We start from the raw sequence: 18,123 nt of genomic DNA, 5'->3' as shown, positions 1-18,123 counted from the left end.
TGAAGGTAGAAAATAAGAGTCGGCGACAGCGGGGATGACAGTTCAGCCAGACCTGTCAAGTTGAAGTGCAGAGGAAGCCCAGAGAGCCCTGGAGCCGCACACGGCTCTCCTTTTGCGTCGCCCGGCCCGACGCACGCCGCGCTAATTGCCGTTTAACCTGCCGCGCCCATTGCGTGCAATTAGGCCAAGGTGGGATGGAGTGGCGTTTAGCTCGGCGCTGCGATGGCCTTCTGTGCACGCAGACAGGACCCACTGGGACGTTTATATCCAATGCATAAATAGTTCCCCTGCGTGGCTTTGTTTTCTGAAATGAAGACCCTCCTCCAATGGCCATCAAAGTTGTAAACATGGTGGGGATATTTATAGCATCAAATTTGTATTCCCGGTGCCATCCATTTATCCTGGGGACACAACCGTTGACCATCTATAGCGTGCCAACGCAACATAATGTTAACTGACGCTAGACTGCCGAGGTACATGAGGATTCATGTAGCAAACCTTTGCGCGGCTGTCCATCGGTAGTTTGATTCAAAATGTTGGGTGTAGCCGACGTGCCCGTCGCTCTGCTCGCCGACGTCCCCCATTGAGTTGTGGACGACTGCTTTGAAGCCTTGAGTTCACCGTCGTGGCCATATTTGGACTGAGGAGTGACGTGGAGACACGTACATGTCAATGGTAACACCCTGTCAATCACAGTAAGCCCGCCCTAAAGCATACTCTGCTTTATTGTCTGTTTGACTCTAAATGGACCATCATTGACTAAATGAACATCATGCTGTATTGAAGAAGACTTGAAACTAGAGAATGAGACCATAAACAATGTTAACAATAAACATGTTTACAATGTTTACTGAGGGAATAGATTAAGAGAGAAGTAGAGTCATTTTCTCATAGACTTCTATACAACCAGGAGTCGCCCCCTGGTGGTCAGTAGAGAGAATGCAGCTTCAACACATGAAGCATAGACTTCTATACAACCAGAGGAGTGGCCCCCTGGTGGTCAGGAGAGAGAATGCAGCTTTAACACATGAAGCATAGACTTCTATACAACCAGAGGAGTCGCCCCCTGGTGGTCAGTAGAGAGAAAACAAGTTTAAGACACTTCAACATTGGCTTAACGTTTTAGAACCGAAGGTTGCCGCTGGTCCAGCGTTAGCAAGATATGTGTAGCTAATGCTAATACGCTACTGAGTGCATATGACATGCAGGAGAAGTTTGCCCTCAGGACTTTATCTCCATGTTCTGAAGTCCTTGAAGCAGCCACATTTCGGGAAGACAAAAAAAAGCTCATTACATGCAAGAGTGTTTGCATGACTACAAAAATATATATATTACATTTGACTTTTCATTGTAGCAAACGGCCAGAGGAGTTTAATGTGGTAAATACCACCTGTGCTATTGTACAGCACTGCGTGTGAGCAAAACAAACATGTTCATAATCATCCCCACACAAAGACGATCCCGCTACTAGAACTCCAGAGCGCAATGCAGGACTCGCGCCTCGGTACTCAATTTAAAATAAAAAAAGGACCATTCTCGTGGTGAAGCTTTTAGTCCATTAAATTAAAATCTACCAGACATCTTGCTAAATCATGCTAAGTAATTAGTGTTATGAGTCGTGTTTCCCATTCATGAGATAATTAAGGGCCCTCTTCCTAGTGTTGGCTGCAGAAAGCCTGGGATTCACAAGCTCTGCTGTTTAGAGAAGAACATTTAAAAACAAGCCAAGAATACAAGCGACAAGCAAACACTTTAGATTTGTTTTTCTTGATTTTGTTCCTACATTGAGAGGTTTCCGTTTGGCAGCCGAATATCAAAACCTTAAACTCACAAATTAAGGGCACGATTTCAGAGCGGTCCCTGCTTATTATCAATAAATAATGACTAAACGTTCCTTGCGATGCAAGAGCCATCTTAGTTTCATATGCACATTGATTTTTTTAACTGTGATAAAACTAATGGAAACGAATGGCCGCCCGGACCATATGACACTAATTAAAAGAAAATGCATGGCATGCTTTAAAAAGTCCATAAAACATGCACCACAACCCGTGTGATAGAGCCTCAGTTCAACGGGATCGTTTTATGAATCTACACTTTAATGAAGTTTTACTGCCATCTCATTATCAAAAGTTCAATCTTGTCCATTTTGATATAAGTTGTAAGCACACTATACATTTTGGTTCGTTTGAAGCGGCGTCAGAAGCTTAAGCTTTTTAGTTTTTTCCTTGATTTCCCTCGTTGTACCCTCCGTCGCTTTGGCCAGACTTTCATGCCGAGGATGACGGCGAGGTGCGAGTGATGTTCCGAACCGGCTCATTAACAGGCTCCCCTTCACACCGCCTTGTTCATAGCTCAGAAAATGCCTGATTCAATTCCAGACCTATTTCACTTTTCAGCCCACTTTGAATTTGAGCAGTCGGACACCCTGGGATGCATGACGCTCAGACCACCCAGGGAGTCTGGAGAAACGGCGTGCTGGGAAGAGGAGGTGACAGACATGAAAGCGCCGCACACGTCTCATTAGCACCCTCTTCTCTCCGTCCAGCCACCCATCAGGGTGCTCGTGCGGTGGAGACCGGTTGAAGCGTTTTCCCTTCCGTCCTCGGGTGCATCCCTGGGGATTAAGAAATTATCCTCACATTTCCAAAAGCCAGGCGCCTGGAAATAGACTCTGGGATGTGAGGCCGTCAGAGGCCCGGGGACATAAGTCAGTTTCCTATTTCACCATCCTACTTCCTCCGTTGATGTTTTTTTTTTTTAGGTAAGCACAAACACCAAGGGTAGGGGGGCGGGGGGGGGGGGGGGGGGGGGGCGCTGCTGGCTCAGTGAAATTTACCTCCTGAGTTGTGAATTATAGGGGTAACTTCACAGTAATAATGCAACTTTACGTTGTTGCAGATGACGACAGAATACAACAATCTGATGTTTAAAAGATGAAGTCAGAAGCCGAAGCCACAGATCAGTGTGAAAGTGAACATCAGCTGGAGGTCCAGACAGAAGACGATGAAATGAAGCAAGTGTTCCTGTGTCTTTATCATTAAAAAGCTAAAGCAGCACGTGTAGCCATTCAGTATACCTTCAGAGGTTTTTATGGAGATGAATAATGAAAAACAAATCAAATCCAAACAAATAAATAATAAATAAAGGTATACATCCATTGAATGGAATATCCCTTTTCCTACAAATATTTATATATATATATTTTTTTTTTTTTATTATATTTATTATTTCCCTTCAACATTTTGCTTTTTTTTTTTAAATACTTTTTTAAAATACATAAAAAGTAATTGCCTTACAAACATATAAATCCACTCATTCTTAGGTGTGCTGGTGGAAACCCCAGTGTGCTAGCTTCACTGCTCATTGTTGACTCTTCGTCTTAAAAGGGGCCCTGTGCCGTTTTTGACCACTCGAGGCGCCAAAGAGCCGTGTTTTCATGAGGGCTGCGGGAACATCCAGAGAAGAAGACTTTGTAAATGTAAAGGAAGGAAATTCATTTAAACGCGTTCATGGGAACCTCGAGGACACAGGCGGTGCAATGGGTTAACATACTAAAGCCTTGTTTGTTGACATAGAGACTCCACGGCCCTTTAAAGAAGACTTAGCCTGACAAGCATGACCTTTGTTTTGAATGTTGCATGCTACACAACTACTAAACTAATAGAGTAGCCTACAGCAGCTATGCTGTCTCTTTGAAATATTGATGCTCTTTTACTTTGCGTGTTCCAGGGGCCGCCCTCAGGAACTCACTCGGTGCATGCTGGGAAAAGCTCCAGCCCCGCAGCCCTGAACAGGATAAGCGGTTTAGAAAAACGGAAGGATGGATGGATATTCCAATTGCAATGTGCAGATTAGCAGATTATTGCCATAATTGCCCAGCTCATAATAATACAGTTACTCCAGCCACAGTGTTCCTCATTGTCGCCAAGCTAATTTAGCAGTATTTGTCAACCATAGCTTTAGTTTGAGACAGCGCTCCTCAGTTTAAGCCCTTTCGCTGTTGTTTTTCCATAATGGAGGGAGGTTAATGATACTAAGTCCCTAATCAGGTAGGAGAAAACATTCAGCAAGCGAGAGTCCGATAACTGTTAACCACACAAATCCATGTCCTTTTAATCTGGATGGGCCTGTTAAGCACAATCTTTTCAGGCATCTTCCTCCCAAAGGTGGAGTCAAAAGTGCAGCTGCAGTTCACCAGTCTCATTGCACTAAATAAACTAAAGAGAACTTTGATGTCATTAATGAGTTCTGGGGTTTTGACATGCAAGCTATTTAATCCCACTTGGCTTTGATCCATTCCCAATAGTTTTGCGTGAGAAGAAAAAAGAAGAGAAGCCTAAAAAGGGAATAGATGTTATAGATATGGGAGGGAGAGATGGCTTGGTAGTGTGTGTGTGTGTGTGTGTGTGTGTGTGTGTGTGTGTGTGTGTGTGTGTGTGCGCGTGTGTTGCGTGCGTCCATGGATCTTTTCCCTGCATGTCACAGCGGCTCACATCCTCACACGTCACACGTCAGCTTTGTCGCCGCTTTGACAGAGGGAGTTCATCATGAGGCACCAGAGCTGTACTCCCTTTTACTTCCAGTGGAACACTGAATGCTGGACGACCTCCTCCTCCTCCTCCTCCTCCTCCTCCTCCTCCTCCTCCTCCCCAGATGACTGTTACGCTACTCATGGTGGGCTCGTTTACAACGATCCCAATCATTTAAAACATCCTAACAAAAACACAATGAACAGACTTTTTTTCGTGTTTTGCTAAGCTTAGTGCCCCCCCCCCCCCCCACCCCCCCCCCACCCCCACCATGACACATGGCAGCTATGTCGGCGCCAGATGTGTCTGTTTACGAGCAGTCGCCTCGCTAATCTGTTTTTGCACTTTGGTTTGGTTTTAATTGAGGAGGACGTGGTCTGGATCCTCTCTTACGGAGAGGGAAAAAAGAAAAGAAAACGTCCAAAGACACTGCTGGCTGACTGACGGGCGAGTGCGAGCGCCAAGAGCAGCGGGAGGAGAGCTAATGAAATGAGCTGCGAGACGAAGGCCCACAGGGCCAACGGGAGAGCACCAGGCGATATATTCTCCAGTCATTTGACAACGAGATCCTATTAACGGGGAAAATAGAAGGAGAAGAAAATAATTCCTGCCTTTTGAATGAATTCTGTAATTCTATCACGCAAATGAAATAAAGGAACATTGGATCCGTCTGGAATATTGAAGAAGCTTCGCGTTGAGACCACATCAACCCTTTGTGTCAGGGAAGAAAAAATCAACTGCGCGAATTGTTTGAATAGAGAGGTGACCCTGCCCCCGTTCCCCAGTTTTAGATTAGAGACAGGGGAGTCAGGAGTTAAGAGAGGTTTATTCAGAGGTGGGAGGAATAGAGGTGTCAAGACGTAGAAGAAAGAGAGAAAGACAAAGCATCGTGTTGCAGCTGTGACGGCGAATCTCTCAATCGACAGCTGAATTAGTGAGCGCCTACGGAGGCAATTATTGGGCTTTAAACAGCGGCCGTCTGGGTGTGAGCAGACTTACGTGCGAGTTATGGGGAGATGAAGACAGAGCGATTCACCTAGAAATATAGAATATTGCTAATTTTGTTTGAATAGTGTGGCACGCCGACCCCCGCCCGTCGAATGTCGGGTTGTAGATTTGGGTGCTCATTATGCTAGCGCCGGCTAACGCAGCCTCGGGCGGGTTCTGGTGAGCTCACTTCTTTCCAACTTTGCACCCTCATGAGAGTTTAGGGGTTTTTTTGTTTTTATTTTCAAACTTTTCAGCATCAACCAACATTGACTTCACGCAGCTCCCTCCGGAGCCACAAAAGGCTTTATGCAACCTTTTGCCCCCCCCCCCTCCTCCATATATGAGTTATACTCCCCGACTTCAGACTTTGATGTGTAAAATCTGTGGAGTTCCCTTTTAAGTTTTTGAAAAAAACATCACATTAATATTTTAAAAAGGGTCAACTCACTCAAATTACAAAAAAAAAAAAAAAAAACTTGGAGGCATCAAGCCATGAAGATAGTTTTGACTTATTCTATTTCTCAGAGATGGTCCAACAATCCTGTTCACAGCTTGGCCTGTGGATCATGGAAACAGGGAAATACCAGTACGGCAAGAACACGGCGTTCCAAGACTTCAATGGAACTGTTCTCCAAGAGATCCCGAAGTCTGTGCCTCTGCGACTCTGCATTGGACAGAACGTGGCGACACGACGCACATCACAACACAGGTGTTGCAATTCAACATGTTGCAGTTTTGCAAGGCCGGTTGTTGTCGGTCCCCGTAACATACTTTCTGCTCAACCTGAGCCGCTGCCTGACACAAATATTTGCATTTCCTTAAAAACCAACAGTGTTTCTGACAATGGTTGTAGAATCACAAAACATAATATCGCGATACTTAAGTGTGTCGATATTTTCCTAAAGCAAGCTGTCACGTTCTGCAGGGAAACAGAGGACATGTGGCAATGCTGTTATATCTTGTAATTTGTGAATAGTTTTAAATCCGGATTATTCCACGCGTTTGGTGGACAAAGTATACATCAATGTCTGGGACTAAAAGGCAGACAGAAACCCGTGTCCCGATGTTCATATAAAATGTAGACGAGACTCTCTCAGCAGCCCGGTTCCTGTCAGTCACCTGACACCCGCAGAAAAGACATGAAAGTCTGCCAGGAGAGAGAAGAAGAAAAAAAACCTGAATAACATGCAGGCCTGACAGACTTAATTGTCATGTCCATGTCTTCTCCTACACGTGGCTGCTTTGTGTGCCGGGACAGCCATTCATTCCCAGCCAGGTTTAAAACCACCCGCAGAGCTCGCACATTCCAAAACATTCTTTTTGTACAAGAAAATGACAAGAAATGATCTAATTGTACATGGCGTGCGTTACGGCGCACTTGGTGGAAACGTACACGAGACAGCGGCGGTGGTAAATGGGCTGTAACTCTCTGTAATGACGGCCGTATTCTTCCGTTAACGCGTGCGTGACTCGCATGGAGATGTGCCCGCCGTGGGAACACTGGTCGCTTGTGACCGGGCCGAAGAGGAGAGAGACGTTAGCTCGCATTATGCAAATGTCAAAACAACAACAACAACAACAACAGCGCCACCGTCGGAGCGGACGCAGTCGATCAAGGCGATTGCCATCGACGCATGCGTGCGCACGCAGTCGGAGGCGATGCAGTCAATTTTAGGCGGTGATATTGAAGCAGCCAAGGACGCTCACAGAGGTGGAGAGGAGAGCATGGCTGTGGGCTGTGCACAGATCTTTACCCGTGGCTCCTTTTCATTTTCACATTTCCTCAATACTGGCAGAGTCACTCTCTCTCTCTGCTGGCTGCTGACCTCCACAACTTGTTGCCAACAGTCTCCAGGCTGCACACAGAGAGGACAGTTACTTATGGACGGGGATGGATTGAGTTATATTTACATCACTCCGGCGAAAGGGTTGGGTGTCTTCGCTCGGTCATTCAGCCCCTCTGCCGTCCGTGCTTTGTGTTGCGTGGTGAAGTCCAGATTCTCAAGAGCCGGGGCCTCATTACAGAAACGGATCCTTGTTCCATCTCAACTTCAGTTTTAAAGAGAGGGGAAATCTTCAAGCTCACAGCAGTGTCCCGTTCTCTTTTGACTGAAGAAACCATGACGGTATATTGAATTCTTCATGCGCGTTTACGGCCCTCGCTGGTGGTGTGTTTGTGATACACACATCTACATACCTAATAATACATGGCACGGGAAATGTAAAGTGCCATAATGTGGTTCGAGTAGCCTCTCGCCGTCATACGTTGGTATAGTTGTTCCAAATTCTTTAGGGACGTCATGAGAACCGATACTTCGGTGCAAAATGGGCGAAATGTCGGAAAACTGAAAAAAAAAACAATAACTGCAAACCGTGTTTTATTGTCATATTACATAGTTAAATACATATATGAAATTTGTTCTATGCATTTAACCCATCCTTATGAAAGAAAACAGACGGTACTTGTTTTTTCTGCAGTGGTGCAGCTACCAGGGACTTAATAACAGCGTTCCAGGGAAGGATAGAAAACATATCTGTTTATGCTGCATTGTGATCAACAAGCCAATGTTGAAATTTTGCTAATTATTTTGATTTGAGGACCGGGTGTATGCCGTCCTAATTTAGGATCCCTAGGTAATAGCTACATTCCCATCCAGAGATAAGGTAGGATTGTTTTCCTACAAACAGTTGGAAACATGGTTCTGTAATACCAAAAATCCTAAATGTCTCCCTAAACTGAGCTGGGACCAGATTACAGACTTCAGTAGTTATTTTAATGAGGAGGGTTGAATAAAAGACCGAGAAGCTGTGGGGGCAGGAGAGTAAAATGAGGCATTTCCTTGCATGGCTGAGAGGTTTGGGGAATAGTAATACAGAAGACAACTGACAATGACCTGGTCTTTCTAGTGCTCGCACTTCAACCAAAGCCAGAAATTGACTTATTTGTTTGATTCTTTTCTATCTTCCTGGCTCCTGTGACTGGACTTCCCCCAGCAAATGGTAAAAAGCCTTTTCCGCTATCACCAAGCACTCACCTAAACCAGAACAAGATGTGACCGGTTCAGAAACAGAATAATATCCAACAAAATGATGACAGTTGGAAAATAAACCGTTCATGGAAACAAAAAGTAGTGGAATGGGTAAAGCAGGGACTTTCCTGGCTCAGACTGAGGTCAGTGACCTCCCGGACCTGGATTTATTATTTTGATATGCCTTGATGTGTGAGTCCAGGAAGCACTAGATGTGACTCCTAGAACTATGAATGAACTCTTCTGAGTGATTTCATATAAAAATGGCCAAAAAACAAATATTTAATTGCGCTGATTGCGAACAGGCGGCTGGACTTGAGCACAGCCTCCAATGAGAACGTGCTCCTCGTCACTAAAGCCAATGGAGCTTTTTTTAACAAGCAGCCAGCGCTAATTATCTCGTATTTCATCCCGTTTCATTACCTTTCCGCCCAGCGCCCGCTGTGATTTTCACTGCAGTGGGCAGTGACGCGGTTAAGTACGGCCCACGGGGTGAAGCGTTGGTAAACGCAACGCAGAGTTGAAGCCATCGGCAGACATCGGGCAGAGCAAACAATGTTACCGCGGTTATTAATTACCCGCGCGAATCCGACAGGAAATGTCACATTGCCATTGAGTCCCCTGAAGAGACTTCGTTATTATTAACACGGAATGATATTTTCCAAACTCTTTCTTTTGCTGAAGGTTAAAGTAGCGTCACGTTTCACTGCTGCCGTTCATTCATCTTCCTCGTAATGTAAAAAACACGCTGATCATCCGTAGTCGCCGTGACGTCACCCATTGGTCCGTGGACTGTTGCTTCGAAGCCTGAGGTTCGACGTAGAGACGCCGTGTATGGTAAGCCCCGCCCTAAAGCGTACCCGGCTCTATGTCTGTTTGACTCTAAATGGAGCATAATTTACAAAATGAACATCGTGCTGTATTGAAGAAGACTTGGAACTAGAGGTCGAGACACTAGCTGGCTCAGCACGGGCTGGGAGAGCGAGCGGGGACGCTCGTCTACATTGTCACACTTTTGAATTCCCCACCAGCTCCCTCTCCGTCTAAACAATGAGGCCGAGGAGAACCGAGAGCAGCGGAGGGAGGGGGGTGTGGGGAGCTGGCACCAGTTTTTATTCCACCAAAAGCTGTTCCAACAAAAGGCCCCTCGCTCGGGGGGCCGCCGCGGAGCGACAGCCAGGCAGTCCCGGCTGAAAGTAGGGTTGTGAGCGAGAAGAATGGGGGCGAGGGAGTGAGGGAGGGAGAATATGCGAATAAAAGAATGGGCAATATGAAAGCCGGGTATGAAAGGCTGGCTGGAAGTTTTCTTTACTTTCCGTGGCGGTGAGAGTCGAACAGAGACATGGGCCACCTGATCCGGTGTGTGTGTGTGTGTGTGTGTGTGTGTGTGTGCGTGTGTGTTCTGAGAAAGGCATTCACGAGGCAGTGAAAGCAGACAGGACGCTGAGAGATGAAACAAATTAAAACCTTCCCCCGACCATCCTTGGACGGGCTCCGTTGTGATTCATGGCCCCGTTGCGGCCACCCCGCTCCGCGATCCCTCTCCCCACCGACACCTGTTGCTGCAGAGCGCCACGATGTCGGACCGCTTTTCTCGAAATGTGATCTGGAATTTGCTTCGTAACCGGTTTCCACGGAAGCGGAATGAAAAAGACAAAGAACGCTGACCAAGTGAGACACATGCTGGCTGATTCTTGGCAGGCGGAGTGATGAATTAAAAACCTGCTTCCTGGACTCTCAGCCGGACTGGTGGAGCTTCATACGGCAGCCCTTTCCCCCTAATTACACCTAGCTTCTCTGAGAGAAAGGCCCACTCAGAAACACAACAAGGGGATGTGCGATCGGCCTAACAAGCGACCTCCACAGCAACGGGCATTTTGTAAGAAACTACTAATTTTAATTGAACAAAAATATAGAGGGGGAAAAAACAGCATTATGCAAGAGCCTGCAACACAGAGTCCATCATTCATCATGAACATTTGAACCCTTGATCAATAAGAAAACCCAGAAGCCAAAATTAAAAAACTGAAACATCAAACAAATCACATTAATTGCACACGATGTTACGCTGTGAACCACAAATCTAGCTAGGAACGTTAGCAGCACCGCTAACGGCTAACGAACGGATGTTCCATAGAATTTCATTACGATGCGTTTAGGTTCTGTTCAGTGAACATTTTTACTGGATCCTTGTAGACCCCCCCCCCCCACACACACACACACACACACACACACACACACACTTCCCCCAAGATACACTCCTTGACATTTAGTCTTTCTGCCACCGGCCAGGATGGGGTCAAGACCTCTGTACAAGCAACTGGATGACTCCGCATACCTCCTGACCCCGGGGTCAGGTGGCTGCGCGAGGTTAAAATGGATTTATACAGGGTGAGAATAAACGTTAAACTGAGAAAAATTGCAGGGCGGACAATTTCAATTTATAATTGTTATTTTTCTAACTGCCCTTTCGCTTCTGAAATAATGGGAGATGTTCCGCCTCCCGGCTTCTCCGGATACATTAATCAACTAAAACAGCCTGCGAAGAGAAAACTAATTGAAATAATTGATACGCTGCCTCAGATGCCGAAAAGCTCACAGACGAACACCTTGAACTCGGCGCTCGTTGCTGTGCATGCTTTGTGACTACAGCAGTAAAATTACACACTTCTCTGGGTGGTTGCTTTAAGACGCTGCGCCGCTCTTACAAAGCCATGTTGTTCCTGTGTGTCATCGAGGATGTCATGTCCAAGAAACGTTGTTAAGTATATTTAAAATCGGTGTGTCGTGGTTTCCCGTTTTATTTTGAAAGTTAACTTTCCTCTCGTTTCAGGCAATCTTGCTCCTTCCCCTGTGTTTCCCCTTCTGGTCTGATTGTTTCCACCTGTGTCCTTACCTGTGTATATATGGTCTGCTCTCCCTTTGTCCTGGGCCAGTTCGTCTTGTCTTCTGTGCCAGAGAACCAGCGTAATCCATGCCATTGGCCATTGGCCAGGTCTTGTTATTTTTCTACTTTATTCATGTTTGTTTTTCCAGTTTAATAAACTGTGATTTTTTGTTGAAACTTTGCCTCTCGAGTCGCACATTATTTGGGTTCAGGTCCCTAGTTCGGTCGTGACAGAGGAGTTGGTGTTTTCTTTGTGACGCCACTGTACTTTCCACTTTCTACTTGCTTCCCATCTTGACGCAAACTACCTGGCATGAGAAATAATTGTGTCCCGACGGGACCCTTCTGGTTCATTAAAGGATGCCGACACATATTTATATTTGAGTGCTCCTAAAGCGCGTGGTTATTGAGGGGTTCGTGGTCCACAGTGCTAAGGCGGGCCAAACCCTCCGCTGCACGGCGTTCCAAACACATACCCGTAGTGGAGCCGCAGCACCGGCTGCACAGAAATATGGCAAACAACAAACAGCAACACGAGCCCGATGATGAGTCATTAATAAGAGCTCTCGATAATCAGGCCCAGCGCTCCGAGGGCGATAATCATCGGCCGCCTGCTCTCCGAGTGATAAGCTAATCAGCCCCTCGTCTCCACCGAGCCGTCGAGGGGCACTCATCATCATTGACATTTGGGCACAGAATCAGGCCTGTAGAGACGGGGAGGGGACGGGGGGGACACCTGAAGTGACTTAATTATCATTGCCACGGAATGATATATTCTCAAACTCTACTTTGCCGGTTTTGCTGAAGGTTGAAGTTTTTAGCGTCAAGTTTCTCTGCTGCCGTCGACCCTTTTATTTGTTTGTTGTTTATTCATTTTCCTCGTAAAAAGAAGAAAAACAGACACACAGATCATCCGTCTACAACACAGACTGTAGACGTGGTCGCCGTGACCTTTCCCGCTGGGTCGTGGACTCATGTTTTGAAGTATCGAGGTCGGCTGAAACTAGAGATTGAGACCATAAACTCATGTTTACTGAGAGAATAAATCAAGAGGGAAGTGGAGTCATTTTATATAGACTTCTATACAACCAGAGGTGTCGCCCCCTGGTGGTCAGTAGAGATCATGCTGGCTTATGACTCTTCAACACTGGCTTCACTCTTTAGAACCGGAGGATGCCACCCTATTTAACACACACAACCCCGGCCCTCAAAAAGAGTATGAAATAAGTAGAATGGAAAAAGGTGTTGTATGCTGAAATCAAGCGTACATTCAGTCTCAGTAACTCACTGGCTGAGCAGCTGAAATGGGAAGTGGAGACATTTTTTTTTTATTCCCAGCAAGAAGACGCACGTTAAAATTAATTCATAACCGGTGGGGATGCAGTCGTGACAATCTGACGGCTCTTTAACAATACGAGCCCTGATGCAGTATGTCTCGGCTGAGTATCTGTCATCCTCACACAACCGATCTGCGTTGTGTCGCTTACACCAGTGTGTGTGTGTGTGCGTGTGTGTGTGTGTGTGTGGTGGGGAGGGGCGCCAGTACTCGTTTCTGTGCCACATGCGCCGCTCTTGCGTCGCTCCAAAAGTGCACCAGGAGGAGGAAACGCCATTACAGAGCCGATTCCAGTCAGGGAGGGATCTTGTGCACTCCCACTCCAGATCACTGAAGTCACCTGCAGTCTCGTGCAACAGATGCTCTGAAGCTCCCTTGAAATGACTCGCCCTGCATTCGCTTTGATCACAGGCCCGTCTCCCAGCTCCGTAATGACCCGTCTTCTTTTCTTTTCCTGGTGACAATTCAGGGACAGCTCAGACAGATGTTACTGGTTACACCCCGGTGACAACAGGTTGACAGATCCATGCTGACGGAGCAGGTTCACAGGGTGTTTATGCCCATCGCTGGTAACCGACTGGCTGTCGTCATGAATTTTGGAGCTGGTCCCAGTGAGGCAAAAAAGAAAAGAAAAAGGAAGACAACTCTGAAAATAGTTTGTGTTGGGAGTCTGAGTTGCTCAGCAGTGCATCTTAGTGAGGGTATCTCCATATCTGTCACTGTAATGCACATAAAGTATTGCTATGGCAATCACCGGCATGTTTATTGATTGTTATTCATCAGAAAGCGTTTAAACTTGGTTATGCGCTGGAATCACAGCAGCGTTGCCGTTACTGCCCTGCAGTGCTGCAACCGGGAGTTCCGAGTGCATTGCAAGTGTATTCAACGTAACCTGCCATAAATGTTGTTATTATGAGGCATTATAATATTCATACAGTGTCTTGCACTGCACTTGCATCATTTGACGGTAAGTTCACAGCAGCCAGAGCTCATCACCGGGGCACGTTGGCAGATTTGTAAACGCATATTGCAGTAAAAAGGATTTTTCTTGTAATGAATTCATTTAAATGTTTGATTTTTTTTATTGGACACGTCTTGACAAACTTTATCCGTGCTCGTGCACACACCCTTTGGGTGTAAAATCAAACGAAGCTGGTCAGTTTTTGTTGTGGGTTATCTCTAGCAGAAAACACGTGATCCAACATCACATACGCGATGCGGCTCGAGCGCCACCTTTGCCAAGGTGCGACATATTTTTCTCACAAGCCAATCGGTGCAGACTGGTCTTTTTGAAAGAGACAGGCGCTAAAATGTTTCAGAGGGTGAATACAGGTGTATTAAAGCAGACGATGGGAGAAAAACAAAGTGGGTTTTTTTTTACATTGAAGCAGAAACCCACAATACAAATATGATCCTGAAAATGAGCACGATATGTCCCCTGTAAGGAATAGCTGCCATTTTCTTAAATGTATTTTTCACAAAAACATTAATATCGGTGTTATTGACATATTGATCAGGCTCTAAACTTGTCCTAATTTAATGTTATTAAGGCACATATAGTTCATCTCCTTAAATACAGAGTGTAGAGATGGGGGAAATGCTGTTCCTGCAATCAGAAACGAGTGCGGACACAAGATTAAGCCCCAGGGAAGCACCTGGCTGCTCTGTGCTCACAACCTGGTCTGTGAGAATATTGCATTCAATTGTGAACAAAGTGTGCATTGAAATCCAAATGCGGTTTCCTTGGTCTAGCAGCTCATCAATAAGCGCGTGTCGTTTGTATTGTTTCGTGTGATCAAACGATATCAGGCTGACAAGCGTGAACATCTCTCAAGCCCAAAAGCAAATGTCACTTTGTGTCTGCAGTGGATTTAAAGTGGGTTGATTGTTAAAAAAATAAAAAAAGACCAAGTGACACAAGAGACGAAGAACAGACAAAGTTATTTTTGTATTGCCACTCTGGTTCCTGCATCCGATTAAATAATCATGTCCTTGTGTTATTGTATTATTCATTGTTATTCAAATGTCAGACAGGGAGGTGAAATGTGGCTCGTGTCCATAAAGGGCTCTCCGAGCTCGCGCTGCAGGGGCCACCTGAGGACCGACTCCTGCCTCTACTCCTGCATCTAATGGCCGGTAATCAAGACCTGCGGGTTGCCAGCGAGTGTGTGTGTGTGTGTGTGTGTGTGTGTGTGTGTGTGTGTGTGTGTGTGCGCGCGCGCGCCACCCTCGCACACGCACGCACACACAGGTAAACACAGATTACAGGCCGGGTTTTGGTCGAGGCTCAGAGGGGATTAGCTGTCACCTGTCGTCTGAAGCCGCGAGGAACTAGGACCACAACAACAGAAACACGCTCCCCGGGAGAGCCACACCTCGCGTTCCGGCGGCGCACACCGACCCTCCGCACACGCACGCGCACACACGCATCCCGGCGGACTGGAAACTTTTTCATTTTTTTTTACAACAGGTCGCAGCAGCAACAGACGTGACACTGAGACGCATGCGGGACACACTCAGGGCGGACAGCGCGGAGGGGGGGGGGGGGGGGGGGGGGGGTAAAGAGGCTCCGGGTGGTTCCTCAAACCCAGCTTTGTCTTACCTTGTGCTGCGAGGAGGATCGCCGCCGCTGCCGCCAGCCAAGCGTTCCTCACCGGAGAGACCGGGCAGCGTGCCCCGTGATCTCTCGCCATTCTTCCAAGCGGGAGACGAGGTGGACGTAAATATCCACCACAGCGCTGCGGGGGGACCGGGGGGAGCAAGGGGACCGGGGGGACCGGGGGTAGGCGGGGCGGGCGAGTTTGGCTCCGGGTTATTCCTTCTCCGGTCGGCGCGAGAAACTTGCGGGGAGTTGAGCTCAGACCGCCCGGGCTAGGAAGCAGCCAAGTTGCGGCTCCTCTTCCCCGTGTGAGTGTCCTCTGTGTCTCTTCAGTCCGGACCTCGCCGAGTCTCTCTCCGTCCTCCTTTCACTGGACAGGAGGAAGAAGAAGAAGAAGAAGAAGATGAAGGGGCCGGGCCGCAGTAGCGCGCACAGGTAAACCCACGCGGCTGGTTTAACTGCGCGTGACGGTGCGTCTTGGCCACGGAGAGAAGGAGCGGAGCGGGGAGAGAGTGTGTGTGTGTGCGCGAGAGAGGCGGCGCGTGCTCCGTGTGTCTGGAGCGGCGGGCTGAGTGGGGAATATCAGAGTGATGTCAGCAGAGCGTCACCAAGAGGGCGCGAGCCGCAACAGAGAGGCAGAGGAGGGGGAGAGGCGGACCTGGACCTGCGCTGGAGCCCTGCGGGCACGCGGAGGTGGATTCACGTGCGCGTGCGTTTGAGTGCTTTCAAGCGATGATTTCCGGTGATCAGCAACATTGTTCAATGACATCTTAATGATCAAGAAACGAGTTACCCATGGTGGAATATAACTGCACATTTACTCAAGTACTTGTACAATGTTGAGGTACTTGTACTTTACTTGATTACTTGTATTTATACTTATAATGTATTGTTTCACTCCTCTCCGTTCATTCACTGTTACTTTGCAGATTGTACAAACACAGCCCAGTGAGTGACGAGTATTTACAACACTGGTGGAAGAAGTACTTGTACTGAAGTGAAAGTACTAATACCAATGCATTCAAAGATTTTACTTACATAATTATTAGCATCAAAGTATACTTACTGTACCAAAAGTAACTCTACGGTATCCTTCAGGATGATATGTGATATATATATGACTGATTATTGCTGTATTAATATTGCAGCAGGTAAAGGTGGGGTTCTTTTCCATAATTTATAGACTATTTCATCCACCACTGATGACCAATCGCATAGCACCTCTCAGTCAAAACTCAAGCTCATGGAGAGGATTGGGATTGGTTGGAATAAAAAAAAAAAGTCTCCTCTTCACATTACTTACTTGGTCCGACCAGCATCCAATTCAAATATGTATTATTTATTTTTTGAAATGCCGCGACCGCAAAAGGTAACTGAAACTTGTTGGTGTCTGTCAAGCGAACGTGTCAGAGCTATGAATATTAAAAAGCTACATCTGAGGAGTAGAAAGCCGCTGCAGGATTCAGCCTGTCCCTGGGTGGGGGTCTCAATGGGCTCCACAGACACATCACATCAATGGCTGCCCCAGCAGAAAAGTAGTCCATAATAAGACGGTACTCATGAGGGGGGGAGAACACGTTGGGAGAGGTCATTCAAAGAGAGATACCCTTCTGTGAAAAGAGACAATTAGCCTGCCTGAAAATAAGTGACAACGTCAGATAGTTGTAACAGTTTGAAACTCGATTGCACCTCTTACCTGGAACCTGCAGAAGGTTACCGCGCACATATTACAAGAAAACTATGAAGAAACACGAGGTCAAAGAGACCATAAACACAGTGACCTGAATGATGAACAAGCTACAAGAAGGATATTAAACAAAACTCCGACATTAGATCGTATCGCCCACATTCTCATTTCATTACATTGCCGGATCAGACTTCAAGGTCTTATTTTTGACTCATGAAATATTACACAGACTTGCACCATCCTACTTATCGCCTCTAGTCACTCGTCATATTCCCACTGGGGCTTTTCCGTCTCGGGATGTCAGTCTCCTGATTTTATTTCAAATAAAATACGTCAATAAGTGGAAGGGCCTCCTCTCACAGGGTGGTCTCATCCAGCAGTCGTACGGCTATACCGACTAAAAGAATACGCCGTTATCTGTGGATATCCCAGGAAATGATTTAGTATCTTATCCCCACGAACAAGGAAGTATGAAGGCGGCAGAAGCACACACCGGGCGGGGGGGTCTGGAGGTGACCCAGGAGACTACTGTTCCTCCCCGTGTGAAAGGGGAAGTCAGCGCTCATTTAGTTACTTGATGATTCGGTAACGGCACTTCTGTAGTTATTTTACTTCTTTTTCTAAACCTCAGAAGTTGTGTTGCCTAAACTTAACAATGTATTTTCATCTTTTCAGAGTCAGAATCAGAATTGTTTATTTGCCAAGTACGTTGAACATACAAGGAATTTGATTAGTTGAAAACAATGTAAATAGAATAAAAACAATATACATAATAATAGATACTAATGATAAATAACAAATAGATAACAGTACTTTAGAACAAGTATGTATTTTTAAATAAAAGTGGCAAGTGTGGTGTATATTAATAAGAAAAGAAAAGATGTGCAAGATGTTTGAAATAGCCCTGTGGATGTGAGAGTCAGAATCAGTGGGTCCTGGTCTTTATAATGTGAGTCAGAGTCAGTGGGTCCTGGTCTTTATAGCTATGTGGATGTGAGAGTCAGAGTTAGTGGGTCCTGGTCTTTATAATGTGAGAGTCAGAGTCAGTGGGTCCTGGTCTTTA

General features: G+C 46.4%; 1 protein-coding gene across 1 annotated transcript in view; it reads right to left on the bottom strand.

Moving 5' to 3' along the window:
- The window catches only part of LOC117739127 (nectin-1-like), a 113,890-nt gene extending 98,423 nt beyond the window's left edge, over positions 1 to 15,467 (bottom strand). The window contains exon 1 of the mRNA XM_034545419.1: positions 15,377 to 15,467. Coding sequence (XP_034401310.1) covers positions 15,377 to 15,467 — 91 coding nt within the window. The remainder of the gene's footprint in view (positions 1 to 15,376) is intronic.
- Positions 15,468 to 18,123: the final 2,656 nt, after the last annotated feature.

The sequence above is a fragment of the Cyclopterus lumpus genome, chromosome 11 (genome assembly GCF_009769545.1).
Source record: "Cyclopterus lumpus isolate fCycLum1 chromosome 11, fCycLum1.pri, whole genome shotgun sequence".
NCBI classification, from domain to species: Eukaryota; Metazoa; Chordata; class Actinopteri; order Perciformes; family Cyclopteridae; genus Cyclopterus; species Cyclopterus lumpus.
Note: the sequence above shows the minus strand (reverse complement) of the source record. Positions and strands in the feature narration are given on the sequence as shown.